Below are 24,567 nucleotides of genomic sequence, written 5' to 3'. Positions count from 1 at the left end.
GTGCGCGCTCACAGAGCAGATTCTGTGCATGGAGCGGACATACCCGGACTCTCTTATCATCGTACTTGGGGACTTTAATAAAGCCAGCCTGAGACAGGAACTTCCCAAATATAAACAATATATCACATGTCCGACCAGAGAGGAGAAGACACTAGACCACTGCTACAGCACGATAAGCGGGGCTTATCACGCAGTGCCCCGCGCTGCACTCGGCCTCTCTGACCACGACATGATCCACCTGATCCCCGCGTACAGACAGAGGCTGAAGCTCTCAAAACCTGTGGTGAGGACAACAAAGCAGTGGACCCGTGAGGCTGTGGAGGAGCTCCGCACATGCTTCGAAACTACAGACTGGGACTCAATGAGGGCTGCCTGTGACAGTCTGGATGACTACACGGACACTGTAACCTCGTATATCCACTTCTGCGAGGACAGCATTGTGCCATCACGCACCAGGGTGTGTTATAACAGTGACAAACCCTGGTTTACTCCCAAACTGAAGCAGCTGTGGATAGAGAAGAGGGAGGCTTTTAAAAGTGGGGACAAAGACTGCTACAAAGAGGCCAAGTACAGGTTTAGCAAGGAAGTGGCCACTGCTAGATCACATCACTCTGAGAATATACAGCAGCAGATCTCAGAGAACGACGCGGCCTCTGTATGGAAAGGTTTTAGGCAGATTACCAACTACAAGCCTAAAACCCCCCACTCCACAGACGACCTACAAACTGCAAATAGACTGAACGAGTTCTATTGTCGTTTTGATGATCAGTTCAGCAGCCTTCACACCTCCACCAGTCCCAACTACAATACAGCCAACACAAATATTCACCCCCCAACCTCCCCCACTCCCCACACCTCAGAGAAGCCCACATCATCAAGGACTCCCACCCCAGAGTCCCCCTCCTCCCCCACCCCCACAGTCTTTTGTATTCAGGAGGACCAGGTGCTAAAGCAGTTCAGGAGTGTCAAAGCTCGCAAAGCTCCAGGCCCAGATGGTGTCTCACCTGCCACACTGAGACACTGTGCTAACGAGCTTGCCCCACTGTTCACGAACATCTTCAACTCCTCACTGGAGGCTTGCCACGTGCCTGTCTGCTTTAAAACCGCTACCATTGTTCCTGTCCCCAAGAAGCCAAGGATCACTGGACTAAATGACTACAGACCTGTGGCACTGACTTCTGTGGTCATGAAGTCATTTGAGCGTCTGGTGCTGTCCCACCTCAAGTCCCTCACAGCCCCCCTTCTGGACCCCCTGCAGTTTGCCTACAGAGCCAACAGGTCTGTGGACGACGCCATCAACCTGACTCTGCACTTCATCCTACAGCATCTGGACTCCCAGGGAACCTACGCCAGGATCCTGTTTGTGGACTTCAGCTCTGCCTTCAACACCATTATCCCTGATCTCCTCCAAGAAAAGCTGTCCCAGATGAACGTGCCTGATCCCATCTGCAGGTGGATCACTGACTTCCTGACGAACAGGAAGCAGCACGTGAGGCTGGGGAAGAATGTCTCGGACTCCCGGACCATCAGCACTGGCACTCCTCAGGGCTGTGTCCTCTCTCCTCTGCTCTTCTCCCTGTATACCAACTGCTGCACCTCTGACCACCAGTCTGTCAAGCTTATTAAGTTTGCAGACGACATGACTCTCATCGGACTCATCTCAGACGGGGACGAGTCGGCCTACAGGATGGAGGTCAAACGTCTGGCGTCCTGGTGCAGCCACAATAACCTGGTACTGAACGCCCAGAAGACAGTGGAGATTATAGTGGACTTTAGGAAGCACACAGCCCCTCTACCCTCCATCATCCTGACTGACACCCCCATCACCACAGTGGACTCTTCTCGCTTCCTGGGAACTACCATCACCCAGGACCTCAAGTGGGAGCCCACCATCACCTCTGTCATCAAAAAGGCCCAGCAGAGGATGTACTTCCTGCGGCAGTTGAAGAAATTCAACTTGCCAGCAAGGACCATGGTGCAGTTCTATACTGCCATCATTGAGTCCATCCTTACCTCCTCCATCACTGTGTGGTACGCTGGAGCCACCACTAGGGACAAACAGAGACTACAGCGCGTTGTGCACTCTGCTGAGAAGGTGATTGGCTGTAACCTCCCATCTCTCCAGGACCTGTACACCTCCAGGACACTGGGGCGTGCAGGTCGGATCACAGCCGACCACTCTCACCCTGGGCACAGACTTTTTGACCCTCTCCCCTCAGGCAGGAGGCTACGGTCCATACGGACCAGAACCTCCCGCCATAAGAACAGTTTCTTCCCCTCTGCTGTTGGACTCATGAACAATTACCCTAAGACTGTTACCACCACCCTCCACAAACGCTGATGACCCTATGTCTATGCACCTGTCTGACTGCACTGATGTACATATTAGTGGAATATAGTCTACATTCTTCTATCTTTTAATTAGTCTCTGCACTGTATATTTTGTAATTTTGTAATATTGTGCTATAGTTATAGCTCTAATATCTCTGTATATTTGCAATTTGTATACTTGTATATTGTCTTATAGTTTTTATACTTATTTGTTTTTTTCTGTAAGCACGAAGTACCGCAGCAATTTCCTAATGCTGTGAACCTGTTCACCCATATGGCAATAAAAACCTTCTGATTCTGATTCTGATTCTGATTCTGGCTTAGCTGCTTTAACCAGCCTCTCTGTCTCACATGAGCAGCCATGTTTTCCACATTCCAACTGGTCCAGACAACTACCTTGATCCTAGCGGTATTGAACTCAGTGCATCTTGCCCTGTTTGTGCACACCAGCATAGGTGACCAAGGGAGCACTGGGGAAAGGTTACTGAAACTTGGTGGGAATGGGGCTGCCTTCACATTTTGCAGATTATGCGAATGCCACAGTGGCACATTACCTTTGTCCCAGCTTGATTTTTTTTTTTTCTTTACACTCTACACTTCAATCCTATTTCCAAGAATGTGAGCACAACATATTTTAATAATTCTTAAGTCTATATGTAAGTTTTTTTTACATTAATAGGGACCCTGGCTGATATCAAGATATGGGAGTACAGAATATGTGTATTCTACACATTTTTGTCATCCTCAAAACTATACAGTACTGATCAAGACTTATCTCTTATATTGGTGGGACACTGGTGTACAGGTGAATAATTATTTTTATTTATTTTTTCCCAAGCAATAATGCTGCTTCCTCCTCAACACTGGACATAGTGTCAGCCGTATCAAGTGAAAACGCCTGCTGTAAAGGGCCGGCAACCACTAAGTGGCTCTTATCTAATCCATACATCCTCTTGCCTTATCTCATCTCTGCTATTCATGGTAGCCGGCCCAAGTGTGGCACAAGGCAAGGAATATCTAATTAGGTAAAAGCTTCAGCATCCCCCAGGCAACTTTAATACCGTGTGTGTTTTGTTGCTACGGTTTTCACAGGACACTAATTAGGTCTGTGTCCTGTCAGTTGTGGATGGTGTTTTCAGTACCATTGAAGGGATTCTGTCTGTGCTTTCAGTACACTGTTTAGGTTTGCAGTCTTAAGTATCTATTTATGTTCTATGTTGTATGAATCCACCTGTGTCAACTGCTTGCAGTCCCATTGTGTCAAGAGTTGATTTTATTTATCTGGCTGCTATGTTAAAACACTACTGCTGGGTAAATGTTTCAGTATGTTGCTGGAGGAACCAGGGTAATCTTTGTTTAGTGTGGTCATGTGATTGGTCTATACAGGAACAGCTGATCCCTTGTCTTTGTTTCCCATAGACTAAACAGGGACATTTGTGTTTGTACTGTGTGCTTACACTGTTGGTTTTCTGTATCTGGGTGGAAACATCCAGAAAATCAGAATCTCAGAACTATAATAGTGCTGCCAGGTTATAAAAAGATAATACGGATATTATTATGAACATATTTGCACTATTTTTTTTTTTTGCTAAAAATTTCAAAACAATATCTGATAATTTGTGTCACATTTTAATATCATTTTCTGCTTGATCTGCTAGTCATTTTGTTGGCTGTAGCTACTTCTGCTGCTCTCACTGATATAGACGGTGGAAAAACACTGCTTATACCAAGGTGTCCTTTTGAAATCTTAAATCAGGTGATTGCGACTCAGTAGTATTGCATGATATGTTGCTAACCTCATAGCATAATTACCTGAGTCATATTCTGGACAAATTGAGATATCTACCTCACTCTACTTTGCTAACACTATAGATTCACCCTCCATTATTGCCAATTATTGCCTAAAAATGAGTTGGGCAATTATGCTGTGAGGCTTATGATATGATAAAGTGTATTTTATTCAACAGCCAGAAACAGACATCCCTTTCAGTCCTCCTCTTACTCAGCTTGTGTGTGCAAGTGGGGGTGGGGGTGTGGGGGTTGAGCTGTAGTGAGGACCACGAGTTGTGCCAGACTGGTAATGACATGAGGGAAATCGAGCACATCAACAGACACGTGTTGATGCTTCCCAACCCCACAACAGGAAATGAAAAGCTGGTGGTTTTAGCATGGGTCACTTAATCCCTCATCCGTTCGCTCTCCCTGACAGGTGGTGCATACAGTTGTAGAAAATCTGCACCATTGGCTGAAGGAGGATGATGGAGATAACTGGGTGTGAAAGTTGTATACACACTAACATATATTTCAGTCTATGTCTCAGTGCTTTTAGCAGGCAGTAGACTTCCAGCAGGGATTATTTTGGCTTTGCTTGTAGATCCCACAGTCAACTGTTGCCTCAAATGTTATGATGGTATTAGGAGTGGCAGAGACCTTTTCTGCAATAGTAACAGGTCACGAGTGACTCCAGCTTAATTACATCATCAGCAGGCATGCTTCCTTTGCGACATGTATGTTTAGAGGACAAATGATAAGAGTTAAAAAAAAACAAAAAAAACAGCTGCAATTCATATTGTACTAGAGAATTATGTTTTTGGATCATGTACTATTATCTGCTGTGAGGGTTTGGCTCTCATAGGGTTGGTTTGCTGACCTATCCTGGCTTTGGCTTGACATAGTTGGGGGAGGAGACTTCTCTGTTCTTGTTCTCACTGATATGCTTGATGTCGTTTTCTTCCACACAAAGCTGAGGTGGAAGCAATGTTCTGTCTAACAGCAGACCCTCCAGATTCTTATCACTAAACTATGTACCTTCATTACTGCTTAATGAATCCCATATATTTCTTTTTCTAACTCATGCATAGCTCTCTCTCTCTCCTCTATATGTTCTCACTGTGTTGCTGCCTCCTCATTATAACTGAGGTTGTAATCTCTCTTTTCCTCTGTTTCAGATAAGTTCAACACCTATGTGACGCTGAAGGTGCAGAATGTTAAAAGCACAACTATCACTGTGCGTGGGGACCAGCCCTGCTGGGAGCAAGATTTCATGTTGTGAGTCATTAAACATAGATGCATCACACTATTCATCATAAAAAAAAAATAATATTTTAATAAATGGAAAAAAAACACACAGTGCATCTCTCTGGGCCACAAATATCACATCCATACTTTTATCTATTTCTAAGTTGTTTCTACTCTGTATTCATCCTAATGTTTAAAAGCTACAGCCTTTAAACCACACATTTCCAGGGCAGTATATTGTAAAACGGCTGTTGTTCATTTCCTCCTTATAATTTATTGATTAAATTTCCCCGTTTTCCTTTCCCAGTGAAATGCGTCTGTGGCGATACTAGAGCTAATACTCTGTAGCATGCGTGCCACTGTTTGTCTTTTGTGAACTCCCTCTTTTGCAACAGTGTTTGTTTTTCCAGACCTTCTTCCTCCAGCTGTCCATGTGTCACCAGGTGCAATTCCACATCATTCACCAGCCTTTCCAGCAAATGCTGAATACCATCTGTTACAGCGACACAGCTCAAGTTTAAACAGAAAGTGTGACTTATACATTTTCTAACTTCGTATCTTAGCATGTACCACGCAGTAAATTTAGTAGGATTTTTATGTTAACTTTTAAATATACTGCCTAAGATATAATTTGAACAAAACAAATAAGCACTGGGCTGTTAGGTAGTGATTGTCTCACTTTGGGAAATTAAAAAGTGCAGTTGTTCATTCAGTTGCACCTTTCCTTTATGTAACAAGTCAAAAACAAACTTCTTATATTTTTCATGTTTGCTTACACATCGGGTAAACTTTTTGAAAATGTTTTATTTATATTATGTAATATTTGAAAATACTTTATATTTTTTGACAGCTGACTTGTCTTTTAAATCACACAAATAACACAGAAATATCAAAATAAGAAAAATGGGCTCATTCACTTCAGATGAAGTTAAAGTAGGTGGTAGTGCTTCAAACTGACACATAACAACGATTATGACCCCCCCCCCCCCCCCTTCCCCAAAATAATAATTAAAGAAAAAAAAACAATAAAGTGACACTTTAGCTTACTTAGTCCTTCCCAAAGAGTTTTTCTTTAAATGTTAACATGAGTGGCCAAAAATATATCTGCTCACCTGACATTTTTACACTGTTGTGTACACCTTGCTAATATCAGGTTGTACCCCCTTTCCCCTTCAGAAGTGCATTGATTCTTCGTGGCAGTATTCAGCAGATATTCTGACACCTTGTTGAAACTCCATTCATGAGATTTTGGTCCAAACTATTTGGTCCATTTGCCTTGAGGTGACTGTTTTGATTTGGCGCTATATAAATAAAATGTAATTGATGCAGCCCATATGGTAAAGCTTGGGGCAGTCTTCCCATTGTCCTCTGACCTCTGGCATCAACAAAGCGTTTTCACCCAGAGAGCTGCCACTGGCTGGATATTTTCTCTTTTTTGGACCATTCTCTGTAAACCCCAGAGATAATTGTGCAGGGAAATCTCCAATGCTCCCAGATGGGCTAATCTGAAATTCGGATGGGCTGAAATTCTCAGATTAGCCCATCTGGCAAAAACACATTCAGAATCACTTTCAGAGTCACTTAAATCACCATTCTTTCACATTCTGAATCTCAGTTTGTCGAAATACCTACTTGCATTGAGTTACTGCCATGTGACTGGCTGATTAGATGTTTGCTTTAATGAGCAGTCAAACAATTATACCTAAGTGACTGCTCTGATTTTAAGTTGAATTGCTATCTATCTATATGTGTTTGATATGCAAAATGGCCATTAATAGGGGTAAAACATTTTGTAATGGGTTTAAACATCTGCTGCAATGCTTAAAGTTAGTGAGCATTACTCACAGTTGCATGCTTTGTGTGCAGTACTGCAACCTTGTTGTTTTAGACTGAAATTGCTAATGATGCTTTCCATTAGAATTAAGCTCAATTAATTTCATTTTGAGTGAAGCAGAAGCATGTTTTTCCAGGTGAGTATTTGGAAATAGATTGCAGTTCAACAAGTGTGGATTCACTGCCTTATTTTGCATGTTTAAAAAGACAGGTGTAATACATAAAACAAAAATTGGCATGACTGGAAAACTGAATCTAAACAGCAACATGAACAACATTAAGTCTCGCTGTTAAAATTAGCCACAGCTAAACACCTTGCTTTATTTATTTATTCTGGGCTGTTTTCAATGAGCAAATGATTTAGGAGGCCTTTATCTCTGCACCTGGGCTCCCTGGAAACTCAGCGCCCTCCCCTGCTCTCCCCTGCTCTTTTTGATTATCTTTTCTCTGATCTTGCTTTTGTTTGGTCTGCCAGTAGTTGTAAAGTGCCACAGATGAGAATATGCAAATGCCCTTATGGTGTGGCTGTTTTTAAAATTCATGTGCCATTTTATTACAGCCATCAAGCTGTTTTTGAGCCCTTTGAATAGCGTGTTGAATGACAAAACAAGGCTGGAAATTATTATGACAGCTATTACACAACAAAATGAGGAAGTAGCTTTTGTTATCAAGCAATGGTAGGGCCTGATAGCAGTCGTGTAGAAATTTCTGGTTCATTGAATATGCTTTCTTCACTTTTTAAAAAATCTGATAAAGTTTCATTACTACAGTTATTGTTTTGTTCTTTTATTCAATGACATTTTCCACACTGTTTGTCAGGAAGGGTTTTTATTGACATCGCTTATTACCTGAAATTCCACAGTGAGATCAACCGGCTGGACCTCGGCCTTATTGTTGAAGTGTGGAACAAAGGGCTCATCTGGGACACCATGGTGGGAACTGCATGGATTCCATTAAAAAGCATCCAACAGTCAGAGGAGGTGAGAATTTACACCCACACAAAAAGTCTAGTACAAGTAAATTTCAGTCCAAACTCTGAGGGGGAAAAAAATACTGGAAATCCGTCCATTACAAGTAATATGATACAGTATTTAACCATATTTAAATGTAATAATGCCAATCTAGTAATATTAACAAAAAAAATCTAATTTATACCTTTACATGAATACCACTCCTTTAGATTTCAACTGCATTTCTTCCCTTAAAACTATATATTTTAGTAATTCCAGTTAGTGCAACAAACAATGATCTCATCAGAGAAGCCTTTCTAATTTTACTTAAAAAAAAAAAAAATTACAATAGATAAATACATTGTTGGAGCTAAAAATAGTACAAATACGGACAATGTTACTCTAAAAAACTGAAATACAATTTAAAAATTAGCATAAATTGAAGAATACATGTAAAGGTGTTGTCTATGTAGATAAATGAGCATATCCATATCTAATTTCAGGAGGGCTCAGGTGAGTGGCTTTTCCTGGATGCAGAGGTCCTGATGAAAGCTGATGAGATATATGGCACCAAGAACCCGACGCCTCATCGAGTCCTGCTGGATACTCGTTTCGAACTGCCTTTTGGTGAGATTAAAGGCAAAAAATTTTAGATAAATGATAGACTTCCAGAATCTGAATCATGCAGTTGTTCAGTTGATTAAACCACACCTGTGAATAAAGTTCGAGGTCTTATGTAAAATGTTTTGTAATGGGTACATTTAGTGATTCTGGTTGCCTTAGGGCAAATCAAAACCTGATCCACAGAGTTACACAAAGGTCAAAAATGCTGAAATGTCAGAAACAAGAAAAATGTGCTAAGCCTCGGGCACTGTATAATAGTGTAGCCTGCTATCCTTTTGTCTTGTGCAAACATACTGTACCTGGCAGTGATCTCTTTTGAATAGAAAATCTAAGGGCCATACAGTTAGGTCCATAATTTGTTGGACAAAGACATACAATTTCTTTTATAATTTTGTCTCTGTACACCACCACAGTGGATTTTAAATCAAATAATCAATATGTGATTAAAGTGCAGACCTTCAGCTTTAATTCAAGTGGATTTAAGAAGTTAAGAAGGATGTAATGGCTAGAAGCAGGGCACATATTTGTCTTAGAATTACAGTGTAACATCCTGTATCTGGTGCCTCTGAGGGTGAGGCGCCTGTTTCTCTCCTGCGTAAACTGAGGTCACTGACTCAACAATAGCAGACCTTCCTTTATTAATTTAGGTTCTGTAAATATAATTTAGCCTTTGCCAGGTTGCTCCGTTGTGGCCAACAGAATTAAGGAACCATTTGGTATGCTTTTGGATATTTCTAACATGAAAAAGAGGAAAGTATGATTCTGAGTTTAAGGGGTGTGTGTGTGTGTGTGTGTGTGTGTGTGTGTGTGTGTGTGTGTGTGTGTGTGTGTGTCAGTCAATATCTGATGATACTGAAAAGTATCATCAGATATTGATCCACCACATAATACCATCTGGAAAGAATCTGATTGGCAGCATATTCATTTTTCAGCATGACAGTGATCCCAAATACGCTGCCAATGCAGTAGAAGCATACCTGGATAGAAAAAACACAATGGAATGCTGTTAGTCATGGATTGGCCTCAGCTTTATTGAAGCAGTGTGGGATCATCTTGATAGAGAATGGAACAACAGGCAGCCAAGATTCAACAGAGAGCTTTGAAATGTTCTTCAGGATTCCTGAGAAACCATTCCCGTAGGCTACTTAAAGAAATTCCAAGAAAGCTTGCCTAAGAGACTTCAGGCTGTGTTGAAGAATAAAGGAGAAGAATGAACTCAAATATTGACTTACAAGCTGATTAGAGCTGTACAAACTCTCTTTTTGCCTTATGTACTGTATTTTAATTTATGTTTGCACGTTTCAATAAATCACTGCACCCATTTCCCATTTTCCTAGCAGAATATAAAGAAATTAGGTGTAACTCAAGACTACAGGACTGTAGGTGAGATTAAAAAAATTGGAGTGAAATGGCTGTAGTAAAGAAAGAAATTGGCAATAAAGACCAAACTGTTTTCTTTATACCAGGCTGTGAAGATGTTTATCTCTACTGTAAAGCATTTTAAAATTGGACTTGAATATTGGAATTGACTGCAGTTTTTGGCACTTGTGATATGGCTTCATTTTTTCAGCCCTGGAGTTTTATTTTTGGTGGTCACATGTCTATCATCTAGCAGACTCAGAGTAACACCAGCTTGGTGTTTTTGGTCATCTGTAAATATAGACTAAATATTGTGGTGTTTTGCAGGCATTGTAAACAGTTTGATTTACTTGATAAATATAATTGACAGGGTTTTATTTATTTTGTAATAGCAATTAAAAGTATTTATTAATTAGTGTCTAAATGACAAAATGTCCTTTGTGCTCCTTTCACGTTTTGTACTTGACCACTACACTATTTTACTACTGCACTTCTGTTCAGTATATAATGCTTAAGCCCTGTGATCAAAATGCATCAAAGTTAAAGCAGAGTGTCCACTGAGTGGGAGAGATCCTCGTCCTCTGTTTCAAGAGGAGCCCTTTTAAGGTTGCAGGAGCCCATCATGACTCTGTGCTTCCAAAGCTGTTCATTAAAGCCGTGGGTTTGTGACGTCTTTGAAGCTCTGGCCTTTGTATGTGTGCCCTTTAATGTGTATCTGTCTGCAGTGCAGTTCAGATCTCCCTTTAAAGTAGGCATAGTGAGAGTACCTGACAGCATATTGAACACTAATATGTCTGTTTTTATTTGTAGTTTGCATTAAAATGTTTCAAGAAACCTGTAACCTGCTACACTGTACCTCTTAACACTTATTTTGCATGTAACTGCTAACTTACTATTCATTGGCAGGCAGTTCATGAAAAATTGAACAGACATAAATGTATCATGATGACATGATGGAAATGAAGCTTGAAGTTTGTTTCCGTGCATATTTTGGTATCAGACATTCCAGATGATGAGGCGCAGTATTGGACAGGCAAGCTGGAGCGCATCAACAGAATGGGAATCCATGACGAGGTAAAATGGATTTTAAAGTTTTTATTTCAAATAGTTTTATTGCTTGAGTCAATTAGGAAAAAAAAATGCTTTTATATACACATTTAAGAGTTCTCCTTCTAATGCACATACATAGAACTTCTGTAATCACTTTGGTTCCTAACACTGATTGTTTTTCTCTAGTACCCTCTTCAGGAAGATGTTCAGAGTCAGCCATTACCATTTGCAGCTTCCCAGTGCTGTGAGTACCTGCGAGACTCTTCTCAACCCCTAGATGGAGCCAATTCTCCACCTTTTTAGCTCTCTTACTCATTTTCTTTTTCTTTAACCCTGTGCTCGCTGTTGTGACAGTTTATATGTTTGTTTTCCCCTCTGAGAGCCACTAATGGAATTCCCTCACTGTCCAACTTTTATAGCACAGGAACACTTATTTATTTATTTTTTTTGTTTGTTTTCACTATCACTGCTTCCTCTGACTTGCCTCTCACTTGTTACATCTGCACTTTCACCAGGCAACTATTTCGGATGGGCCGACTCACTGAGTATGTAACACACTTTGATAAAATTCTCCCCTTGGCCAATACCCAGTCCCCTTTTGCATGTCATAATGCCCCATGTCCCCCTATAACATGTAATCCATAAAGTTTCCTTTTAGTTAATTTACATTATTTCATTCTAACACTTAAATTTTTCCTCACTGTATTCACCTTTGGCATTTTTTTTCCTATCATTTTATTGTTTTCTTGTTTTCTACAGTATGCACTGTGCTAATGTTAGAACAGTTTTAAAACACATATGATTTGTCATTATATTGCACACATTCTGGAAAAGAGACGGGAAACATGAGCTTCTGATACATAAACAAATATTGCTGTAAGTCTGATAAACAATGGAAGGCCCCCCCTCTTTAAATCTTTAAGGTTGGGAATTGCAGTTCTTCCACAGAAATGACAGGTGGCAGTCTTTACCAAGAAATATCTGTGAATCACTTTAACACTTTTTCACCCCCTTGCACTTTTCTAAATGATATCAATAGAGTCAGTATATCTTTATCAGCTTTATCTCTCTGAAAAGATAAACCCCAGCCCAGCTATCCCCTCCAGTGAATACCAGCCTTCTGCTTAGCTTTTGAAAGATGTTTTCTTTGGGCTGGCAAGGTCAATTGAACTGGTCTATTTTGGTGCTTTTTTATTATAAAAATAATTTTGAAGTTGCATGATGTGAACTTCCCCCGGTAGTCCAACACAAAGTTCCTACTTTGTGAAATGATTGTCTTGTTTTTCATGTATGAATACAGTGACGTATCTGCATTAACAACATAAACACAAAATGCATTTACTGGTCTTTACTTATTCTGTAGATGACTCTATAGGATCATACAGATACAGAAATGAACAGCAGCTCATTGCCATACATTTAGCATGAGAGCATGCGCAGTGCTCTATTCTCTTAGAGGTGTGATGAACAGTGTAAGCAGTGCTATGGTTTGATATGTTTATGATCTTGACCTTGAATTTCCCTAACTGCATGTGCACAGGTGGGAATTATTGAAATAAAACAGCAAGAATTAAGTTGTTTTCTTGGAAAATGTGTCTAGTGTTGCACTGTAACACTGCTGCTGTTGATGATAACCAATTATTTTATAAACAAACTTATTCAGGATCACAAGAAGTGATAATTTTTGCACTGAAAGGTAGGGAAAATCTGCTTTTATCTGTAAATGAATATTAGTGATCCTGACACAATTTGTTGTCTACAGCTTTTATCTTATAGGGAAATTGTCTCCTTCGGATTATCTAAAGACAGAGGGACAGATTTTGTTATGAAACTCATAGCTTCTGATTTGAAATGACTGTACCAGCGTTCAGTGCCATTCTGTGGGTTCTTGGACAGTGTTTACTTTGATTAAATCACCAGCAAATGACCCCAGGCTGTTACATAGTTAGCTTTTTTAATTCTACAAACATCCAGCTTTTTACATTTTATATGGATAATGAAAATTCAAAAAGAACGCGCCCACTGCTTTTACATAAATAATAAGCAAGGATTCCTAGAAAATAAAATGCTGTCAGACTAAACATGTTTACTTCGACAGAATTACAAGGTGTCAGGATAGAATATTTAGAGCTTGTCTTTTTGCCCCATGCAGCTTTGGACGACCAGGACAGTGCTGTGGATGACCGGGATAGCGATTACCGCAGTGAGACCAGTAACAGTTTGCCTCCACGTTACCACACAACTGCTCAACCCAACTCGTCTATGCACCAGTACCCGATGGGGCCTCGGCCACAGCATCGCCCAGATGGCTGCACAGACTCTGTCCACAGTTTTGACCTGGACTACAGAGACCAGAGAGGAAGCAGGTATACAGGCTTACCCATAGACAACTTAACTTGTCACTCCTGATCAAACACACACTCTCTCTCACACATACATATAGGCAGTGCAGCCTGATGGTGGTGGACTTACATTGCAACATTTAGTTTTGATTTTTTGTTGGGTTTTTTTTTGTTTTTTTTGTTTACAGCATAATCACTGTGGTAATGGCCAATTTCCCCCCACCCAAATCCCTTTTTCTCACATGAGGCGCAAAGTTAGAAATGCAATAACGTCATGGAAAATTACTCAACTACTCGTTATGACCTCAGAAGTTAAATCAATACCAATTAAATTATAAAGATAAAAAGAGCTCATTTAATTGGTCCCATAATGATATCACTTGTAAGGTTTCATTTAATTAGGTTTTATAAAATCTAGTCAGAAATGTTTATTTTTGATAAGATTGTTTGACAAAGAAGGAATTGGTAATTACCTTTACTCTTAATTTGTTTTATTATGAATAGTTTACCTGACCAAAAACCCATGTTTGTTGCTCTAGCTCAGGGGTGGATAATTCATTTTCCCAAGGGGTCACAATGAGGGCCTAATTGTAACATTTGCTCTTACCAGTTGCAGTTTATAAAGAAATCAAATTCATATTGGGCAGAATTGAGTTCAGCTTATTGGTGCAGCGTTCCACAACAGTCCCTTGTGGCCCCTTGGGAAAGTTAATTGCCAGCCCTTGCTCTAGATGGTCACAAATATGTTTGTCTTCTCTACATCAGGAAGAATATGAGACTTGTTTGTTTACTGTTACCCAAGTCACCATTTTTTGAAATTGGTAAAAAAGCATTTATCTGGTGATTGTTACAAAGTATATATATATATATATATATATATATAATTATATGAATTAAAATATTAGATGAAGGAATTCTACCACAAAAATAATATATTTTCATCTATTCGTATTAATATTGTTGCCACAATGCTGCCAGGACATAATTGGTCCAGAAAACAAATGTTTTTGGTGCATGGACTTTAATCTTGTGCTCTCGTCATAGCATGCATATGCACCATTGAGACTGCTACAAATCTGCCTGTGCAGACTGATAGCGGGTTGATCCGGATAATTCTACATCAGAAAAAAATGTGATTACAGCCAGAAAAAAAAAAACTCATTCATTGTTCATGTTTCTTTTTGTCTTGAGTCTGTTGGGTTGCTTAAAGTTCCTGTTAGTTTGAAATGCTCTGGCTATATCACAGAGGATATCCCTCTGTTACACCTCTGGAGGAAGTGGGTCAGTGACGGACGCATGCCCCTCAGTGGTGATTTAAAAACCTGTTCAATGAATGCCACATGGTGGTGATTTAGTAGACATTTGTTGTTAAGACTTTTACAGACTGAGTGTGGAAGTGCTGATAAGCGTCTGTTGCAGTGGGGATTTACAACAGTCTGAATTTAGTAAAGCACGTGCAAACATAGGGCCACATGCACACAATCGCACATGTGCATACAAAGACTTGTATTACCTGTGTCAAATGTATGAAATGTATAATATGTTTTGTTCTAGTTTTTTTGGTATGCCTTCTGGGCAGTTTAGTTTTTTGTTGACAATGTAATAATATTGTCTTCAAATTATACAAGATCATCAAAAACTGTAAAAATTTTATTTAACATGTAGCCATGGTTAAGAATGTAATATTATATATTACTTATTATATATTATAGTTGATATCATCATTACACAAGATTGATTCAGATTTGTGTCATACTGTAATTTCTCCATTTACTGTGTGGTTTAACAAGTTTTTGTTTGCATTTTTTCTTTTTGTATGCCTCTTTTCCATCCCTTTATCCATTCCCATACCCTTGTTAAATTTATTCTTTAACCAAAAAAAAAAAAAAAAAAAAAGCTCTTTAAACCAGAAAGGAAGAGTCAGAATTATACCTGTAGATTCTGGCATGGGGGTTGAAGATTGGGAAAACAAATACAAGGGGCAAACCAAGCCTCGGCTTAGTGACTTCCTAGATGATGAGGACAGCGTAATCTTTCGCATGGGAAAACCCTACCCTGCACCATCACATTCAACTATCCATCAAAATACAAAGCATGGAGGTGTACTGCCTGGCACCTATCCTGAGGGTTATGATACTATTGATCGGCGGCGAAAGAAAAAGATCACAGACCCAGGAGGGTTTCTCAGTCCAGAGGCAAACAAAATGAGAGAAGAGACCCTTCCCTCTGACCTTGCACTCCTCCGTGAGAAAAGAGGGGAGCTTTTTATGCGGCAGGTAGCAGAGATGCAGGAAGAGGAGGAGCGTATGATGTCAGACCTAAGGCCATATAAGAATGGGCTTCTCTACAAAACTAGGATGTGGGCTAAAAATGAGCTGGACAGTACTTTTGAGAATTATGTGGCATACAAAAAAGAGCAAGACGCTAGAAGGAGGGCACGGTTTGATTTTGAATCGGAGAGTCCTCTGCACAACCCCATAGGACCAGAGGACGATATTAATGACATTGCCTTTATGGCTGATGAATGTCACTCAGAGAACACAAGAAATTATACTTTCTCCTGTGAGGGCCACATAGAACATTCCCAGGGCCTTTGGGATAAGAAGTATGGAAAACTTAAATCAGGAGGATGGGTTTCAGAGGCAGTACTCTCTCCTGTAGAAGAACCAAGTGATGAATATGTTGATCCTATGGATGAGCTTCAATGTCTTGTTGAAACTGTTTCTGAATACCTAGCTGAAAAAGAGGAGGAAATTAACAAGTATGAATCTCTGCCTAAATCAAGCAAATCTAGGCTTTCTTCAAATGGTAGTAGAACAGATTCATTTGGGGACGACCAAAATGCAAAGGATTCAAGAGAAGAATCCCAATCGCATGCAGCTTCTGATCAGGGTATTTCAGGAGTAAAAAATGCCATGAGCTCGTTATTTAGTTCGCTCACTGACAAAGTTGGTGGGGGCCCTAAACAACCTGCCCCATCTCCACAAGTATCATCCGCACAACCCTCACAATCTGGATTCACAAAATTGTTTACCTTCATTCCTAAATCAAAAAACACAGCTCCCGTAGCTGTTGTCTCTCCAGTAGAAAGTTCTCCTGAAAAATCATTTGGTTCTTTGCCTTCTCAGACACCACATGATGCCAAAATACACAGTCATGGTCAAGAAATAAAAACTCCCAAAAAGTGTCAGACTCAAATGAGTACAAATGAACATGTACCCGAGATTGTAACCAAACCTCAGAGTGCTCCAGAAAACTCAGTCTTGGGCAGATTGAATCCCTTAAAGCTTTTTTCAGCAGATAATGTGAACTCAGCTGAATACAAATCAGAATCCACGGGTTCTCAGAGCCATACACAATGGGGGGAGAGATGGGTTGACAAAGGAGGTAGGGAATCAGAAAAATTAAGAAGACTGTCGCAAGAGAAACATTCAGGACAAAATCATGATAAAAATTTATATGAGAGACAAATTCCGGTGATTTTGAATAAAGAAAATTTGCCTGTTCCAGGGCCAGAAAGGTCAACTGACCAAACATATTCTGCAAACACTGGCTTCTTTAGCCCTTTTAAGAAGTCATTAAGTTCATTAATCACACCTGCTACCCCTGTTCCACCCCATGGAGCTCCACCGGTGGCAGTTTATCCAGTGTTTAGAACCACAGAAAACCCCCAACTGGAGAAACCAGTAGAGGACCCATCACTGACTAATAAGGTTAAATTACCTTTCCCTTCATCTGAAAATGTCTCCACTCAGCAACGTCCCAAAGCAGAAGGAGGCATGCTTTCTGGTTTTTTAAAATTTGCATCCAGTGAAGACATTGGTGCCTCCGTGAAAACACAGAATCCTCATCATGATTTATCTTCAACAACTTCCACCACCTTTACCAAGACTCCTCCTGTGCACCAGGAAAACAGTGAGAAAGGATGGTTTTCTAGCATATTCACCCCTACCCCAGCACCCTCTAGTCCAAGCCAGAATATAATCAGTAATCAGCAAATGCCATCTGCCTCACAAGCCCAACATACATCAAATCAGAAACCTGGAATGCAACAGCAGACTCCCAATCCACCAAAACAAGGACTGCTATCTGGAATTCTTAAATTTAGCTCTAGTACTGACTTATCTGGCAGTTTACCACAGCATGCAAACATTCAACCATCCAACAGCAATATCCCCACACAGTCTTTACACCACCCTGCTCCAGATCAAAATTCCTCAGCTCCACAGATGGGGGGCTTTCTCTCAGGTTTATTGAAATTTCCATCAACAGAAAACTTGCAACAAAAAGGACAAGTACCTGATAGTGAAGCTCAGAGGAACATTCCTGGTAGTCACTTTGGTCAGCAGCAGTCTTCACACAGAACTCAGCAAACACATGCTCGGCACACTCACTATGGGTTGCTAAAATGTGAATCCTCTGAGAGTATTTCAAGCAGTCATACAGTTCACCTGCAAAGCAATCAACAAGGTCTGAGCCAACAGAGTACTCAAGGTCCAAGCCGAGGTCCTCCTCTCAAAAATGTACCACAGAGTCAGCAAGGTGTCCGACACGAGACAAATAAGCCAGGATTTGCTCGACAGCAGACCGTTCCTCTTCAGCAAGCACCATCCCAGCATGGTGGTCTTCTGTCTGGACTTTTTAAATTTGCTTCAGCAGACAACATAAACACACAAACTCAACCATCAGCTCATCAGCATGGAGTAACACTAAGTAAATCCAGCTATGAGCAAATAGAAAAGACAAAAAATATTCAAGTTTCTAACCGAGATCAGCCACAAAATAGCACAACCCAAAAAAGTGGTCTGTTTTCTGGACTTTTTAAATCATCTTCAGAAAACCCACCTCAACGACTGCAGCCCAAAAACATCTATGAAACTCAACAGCAAAACAAAATGTCACAGAGCCAGACTGGACCAACACAGGTGGAAACAGCAGGTAAATCTGGAGTACTCTCAGGGTTGTTAAACAAGTTTACAAAATCAAATGAAAGTATTGACACAACCTGTCAAACATCAACAATACAACCACCTCAAGAAAGGGCCAGTAATTATACAGTCACAATGAAAAGCCCACTGCAAAAGCAGTCATCCACTAATATAACACAACAGTCCTCACAAGAAAAAGCAGAGCAAGAGAAAAGGACCCAACAAACTGGCCAGCAAGGGTTTTTGTCAGGATTGTTTAGCAAAACTATAACTGACCATCCCTGTACTAAACAAGCAGGAATGTCAAGTCAAATAACAGAACAGATTCCCTCAACTACGTTTGCAGATTCTTATTCAGGCACATTAAAAAGTGTCACCTCAAATTTTGGCAGGGACAGTTTGCGAAAAGACAGTCCAGTTTCTGTCAATCCAGGACAGAGCAGACACGCTTTAATCAGTGCACCTGTGTCAGTTGATACTGAGAGTTTGGATTTGCGTACATCAGCTACTTTTGCAAGATCTCTTCAGAGTCAGGAAACGTACTCTTCAGTCAGCACAGAAAATTTGTCTCAGTTATACAGTTCATTTAGGCCAAGTAACACAATAGCTTATAGTACTGGAAATATTCATTCCCTTTTACAAAGTCATGCAACTTCACCAATTATGACCATTCATCAATATATTGGTGGAAGCTCTCCCTCTTTGTATGGAGCTACAAGTCAAAATCTTTATCAAGATCAGCCATCTGCATATGGAATAAGTCCCTCTTATGATGAAAACCAGTGGATCCGTGAAAGTGCTCTATGGCAGCAATTTCAGGATGAATCACTAAATTATAATTTCCCAGTAGAGGATCAAGGATATAGCCTGAGTTGTGAAGGTACAACATTACCAGCATCTGAGAATCAGAACGCTTTGCAATGGCAAGGTGTTGATTATCACCAAGAACAATATAAACCTCATCAGTTTGAAGGACATAGAAATGATGATCCATATTCAAAGAGAAAATTATGGAACAGTTATGAAGACTTGGGAAATATAGGAAATTCACCCAATGAGGAAGGTGTGTTGAACTTAACTACTAAACAGAGTAATGCCAAGTTTGGGAAGTGGCATTCATTTAATGATGGTAGCACTTATAGCTTAAATGGTGTTTCATATCATGAGGGGTATTATGAGGAAACTGCTCCAAGCTTATCTTATTCAGCTAACTGGCAACATGAAATGGAAAATACTAACGGTATGATCCATCATAGTCAGTTTAATTTGAATAGACCAGTAGATTCAAACTTTCCTCCAAGTGCCAATATAGAGCTCGAAGACTCCCTGTACCTTGAAGACACTGAATGGTATCAGCAGTGGCTTGCTCTTTTGGAGCAAGGAATGTGGTGGCCAGCAGAAGATGGTGACTGTGGCTACTTTGTTTACACAGATCACGAGTATATTTATGCCTTGCTTACAGATGCAGTGGGAGAATATGTGTATGCATGTGCCCCTGAAGGTGAATCTTGGGGAAATACACAGAAGTTGGATAGTTTTCCCTGTGCATGGCTGCAAAATGAAATGGTTTTAGTCTGTGGCTTTAAAATTCCACTTTACAATGAAGATGAGCTTCTTTGGCTTCCAGGTCAAGATCGCAGTGATTCTCAGCTTCTCAATGCCCCCCTAGATTTGTCTGCTGCCTACAGAAAAGGAAATGAGATTATGAATTTAAATCTTGAGCAGTTTTCTCAAATGTTTGAAAATTCATTTCTGTCTCAAGGGCAACCTGGGGTGGATTTATCATGCTATACATTAAACAAAGTTAGGATGGATCCAAGACAGCCTAGTTATGCATATCAAGATTATTACAATGATGTCATTGACCTTTCATGTCATAATAGAGACCACATTGGCCCTTATTGGAACAATCAGGAAGTGAAGACATTTCTTGCTCAAAAAGTTTCTGTCTCCTTAAATTCTACTCCTACTGAAAATTCAAATCAACAGCTACTTTACAGCTGTTACCAACCTAGCCAACGGCGGCGTTCATCAAGTGCTGTTACAGTAAAACATGTGGATGATGTGTCAGAGGAAGAATGGAGGAAAAGAGTGTCTCCAGGAGAACAACAACCTAATCGTCAAGTTAAGAAGATTTCTTCCCTAGTATCCTCTTTTGTCAACAAAAGACCACAGGTGGGATTGAACAATTCTAGTAAGTCCACATGTGAGCAAGCCTCTGACAAATACTCTAAGAGCATCCTTTCATCAGGTTTCCAGAGTCTGAAGTCTAAGATCATCGGAGAAGAATCTACTGCAATTGTGACACAGACAGAAAGTGTTAAACAGGAAATTGAGAATAAGCCAGTTACCACACAGGGTAGAATTTTGCCTACAGTACCAACAGTAGCTCAAGTGACTCACCCTGTGACACCCTCACATACAGCCCAAAAACCTAAACTTGCACGGCAGACTACAATGGTGCAACAAGTGACTCCACCAGCAAACGTCAATGTCACAGTGCCTTTAGGATCAAAAGATTCTCTTAGTAAACCTGCACCACCTATACAGCCTGTATCTTATAAGCCAGTAGATACACCAGTGGAAAAATCATCTGAACAACCACAGGCAGGCTTCATGAACTTTTTAAAATCTGCAGTAGGAATGGAGGAAACCAAACCTGTTCAAAATAACGTAACTGACACATCTCCAAATCAACAGAGCAAAAGTGGCAGCACATGTTCCTTACCAGGCAGTGCCACTGCAAATAAAGAGACTACAGGAGTTTCAAATCTCTTTGGATCAATAAGTAATCTATTTAGCACTGAGCCCCCTCCACCACAAAAACAACAAATGAAACCTAGTGTTACAGAGGATTCACTAACATCAACATCTAGATCTAAGGGTATACAGAGACAACAAACATTAGACCAAAGTGGCTTATCTACGCCTGTGCAGAGCCAAACCCCAAATAAAAGTATTTCACAAGTGTCTACTCCCAGTATCTCCACAGGCCCCGCAACAAGCCAGTCAAAATCTGTGCCACCTGCTGGACAGACAAAACAGGAAGCAGAAAATAAACCATCTGGTGGGCTGTTTGGATTTTCAATTGGAGAAATGTTTGCTGGATCAGCAGCATCTAACCAGTCTGGTCCTGTGGCTCCACAGGAAGAATCTCTTGGTAAAAGTATATTTTCAATGTTTACAGGGCCAAATACTCAGCAGACTGAACCTAAAACTGGGACATTGTCTCAAACACACCCACCAAGTACACTTCCACAGCCTCCTCAACAAGAAACACCTGGTAAAGGTTTATTATCAATGTTTTCAGCATCGAGTCCTCATCCGTCTTCTAATGAAACCAAGCCCAACACTGAGGCACCACAGGGGGGAACTGCTCCTCCAAAGGATTCTCCAGCTACAGGATTCCTTTCAATGTTTGGAGGTCCCAGCACCCAACAGTCTCAAAACCAAACAGGATCTTTTCTGGGTGGGATTTTGCCTGGGTCATCAAGTTCAGCTGAGAGTGCAGTGAAGGGGCTGTTTTCAGTGTTTGGTGATCCCAGCCCTCCACAAACACAGTCATCAACAACTCCATCTCAAGAACGAGTAGTCCAATCACAAACTCAGCAACCAGGGAGACCCCAGATGCAATCTAAACCCCAAGAACAACCTCAACCACAAGGACAGACAGCCACCTCTGTTCTTGGGGGTATATTTGGTGGATTGTCTTCCTCAAGTGAAAGTCCAAGAAAAACTTTGTTTTCTGTGTTTAGTGGTCCTAGTACCCCTCAAACACCAAGAGCTGGTGGGGGTACAAATATGCCCTCCACACCTAGGACTGCAGCCCCCAAAGAAACTAGCAAGAGTATGAGTTCTATTTTTAACGATGTTTTACCAACACCACAACAAACTCTCAATTCATCTGCTGTTGTTACCACTACCAAAGAGCCCCCAGCTATTAATTCGCAGCAGAGTTCTTCCCAAACATTATCTACTTCAAAAGACCATGTTCTAAAAGATGCACCTACTACTGAAATCTCTGTTGAATTCTCAGGGAGCAAACCTGATAGTAACTTTAGTCAAGTGCATGCTACCCCATCCACAGATATTACTATAGCTGCCACAAATACTTGCAAAGAAAGTGACACAATTAAAGCCAATGATGTTGCATCTAAGGAATCAAATTCGGAATGTGTTACTGTGCATAAGGAAACAAGCACTGAGGGTGCACCTCAGGATTCTGCTCTTTCAAAAGAACCATCAGCCTCTGGTGTGGTACCTGTGATCAGTGGATCAGACTCACATCCTCCATCATCAGCTGGATCAATTTCAGATCAACCAGAAAAAGGTTTGCTTTCTTTATTTTCTGCACCCAGCACTGAATCAAGTGCTACCAAAATAGATCCGTCACCTGCAGGGTCTACACCTGGATCATCGGACCTGAAGGACCAACCAGTGAAGGGGTTGTTTTCAGTGTTTGGAGGTTCTGCCCCTCAGCCCTCTTCACAAACTGGAAGTTCTCTGTTAGGGGCAATGTTTGGAAGTTCTTCACCTCAAATACCATCATCTCAAACAGGAGCATCATTGCTAGGTGGGTTATTTGGAGGGTCTACACCTCAAACTGCTCCGCAAGCTAGTCCCAACAAGACTGGAGGGTCTGTTCCTCAAACTGCAGGACCACAGTCAGGGTCATTACTTGGAGGCTTATTTGGTGGATCTGCTCCCCAAGCTGCTGGATCTCAGACTGGAGGGTCTATTTTGGGTGGTATATTTGGTGGCTCAGGAGTTTCATCTACTGTGCCTCAGACTACTGGGTCTTTAGGTGGAATATTTGGTGGGGCTGCTCCGACTTCAACGACCCAAAATAAAAGCTCTATATTTGGAGGAATTTTGGGCAGTTCACCCTCTCAAATGGCTGATGTACAGACTGGTACGTCTCTTCTAGCTGGTATTTTACCTGGAGCTTCTGGTCCTAATGAGTCACCTGGTAAAAGTTTGTTTTCCGTGTTTGGAGGATCTGCTTCAGCTGCAACACCAACTAATGATGACAAAATATCAACTACCACTCTTAACAATACTACATCAACTGTAATTGATCCACCAAAAGCCACTGACAGTAAAACAGTTTCAACTGGTGGTGATACAGGGGAAATTAATACTTTTTCCACAAGCAATGATCAAATGAAAACACCAAATAAACTTGACAATAAAGTTCAGTGTCTTGCTGCAAGCTTGTCCAAAGGTGAGGACAGTCTCACTGAAGAAGCAAGTTGCCAAGATACTGGCAAGCAAATTGCTTTACCTGAAGAAATTCAGTCTAAAGAATTTGAAACATGTACATCAGTGGAGCAAACTGCAAGTTCAGAGATTATGATTGGCCAGTTGAATCAAGATACAAAAACATCTACAGCAAAGGAGGAAATGCCACCCACTCAGTCAGGAAGTTCTTTGGTCCAAGAGCAACAGAAACCTCCACTGCCAGATAAGTCAGATACAGTTACAGGCTTCATGTCATCCCTTTTCAAACCAACACCTACTCCCACTGAAGGACCTCAGCAGCAGCAGAAGCCTTTTGGATCAGGAGGAACAGCACCCCAACCTTCCCCCAATCAGACTGGTGCATCAATATTAGGGGGTATTTTTGGAGGGTCCAATGCCCAGGCAACATCTCCCCAGACAGGGGGATCATTACTAGGAGGCTTATTTAAAGGGTCTGCTCCTCAGTCCAGTACTCAAGCTACTCCCCCCACCCCTGGAGGTTCAGTATTAGGTGGGATGTTTGGGGGAGGACCTAGTGCCAAATCTGCAGGTCCTCAAAGTGGTGGATCATTACTGGGTGGAATGTTTGGAGGGTCTGGAGTTACACCTCAGCCTGGTGGTTCTTTGTTTGGAGGAATGTTTGGAGGAGCCACTGGTCAAACTGCAGGATCTCAAACTGGAGCATCAGCTTTACTTGGTGGCATAGGAGGATCTTTCTTTGGGGCAATTGGACACCCACCTAAGCCATCTGAATCTGTGCCAGCTGTACCCAAACCAGCAACTAGTGCAAATAAAATTCTGGACTCAACACTGCAAGATAAAGATCAAGTAAAGTCTTGCAACTTAACAAGTGACAGTGCTGTGGAATCTGGAGCAGCTTGTCCAGAATCC

At 41.0% G+C, this 24,567-nt stretch overlaps 1 protein-coding gene across 1 annotated transcript in view; it reads left to right on the top strand.

Moving 5' to 3' along the window:
* unc13bb (unc-13 homolog Bb (C. elegans)) overlaps positions 1-24,567 on the top strand; it is a 76,850-nt gene that overhangs the window by 18,745 nt on the left and 33,538 nt on the right. Inside the window, exons 3-9 of the mRNA XM_030742976.1 lie at positions 5,280-5,379; positions 8,045-8,162; positions 8,636-8,759; positions 11,116-11,189; positions 11,352-11,409; positions 11,681-11,710; positions 13,318-13,531. Coding sequence (XP_030598836.1) covers positions 5,280-5,379; positions 8,045-8,162; positions 8,636-8,759; positions 11,116-11,189; positions 11,352-11,409; positions 11,681-11,710; positions 13,318-13,531 — 718 coding nt within the window. The remainder of the gene's footprint in view (positions 1-5,279; positions 5,380-8,044; positions 8,163-8,635; positions 8,760-11,115; positions 11,190-11,351; positions 11,410-11,680; positions 11,711-13,317; positions 13,532-24,567) is intronic.

This window comes from Archocentrus centrarchus, chromosome 12 (assembly GCF_007364275.1).
Source record: "Archocentrus centrarchus isolate MPI-CPG fArcCen1 chromosome 12, fArcCen1, whole genome shotgun sequence".
Taxonomy (NCBI): domain Eukaryota; kingdom Metazoa; phylum Chordata; class Actinopteri; order Cichliformes; family Cichlidae; genus Archocentrus; species Archocentrus centrarchus.
This window is presented reverse-complemented; position numbering and strand designations above follow the sequence as displayed.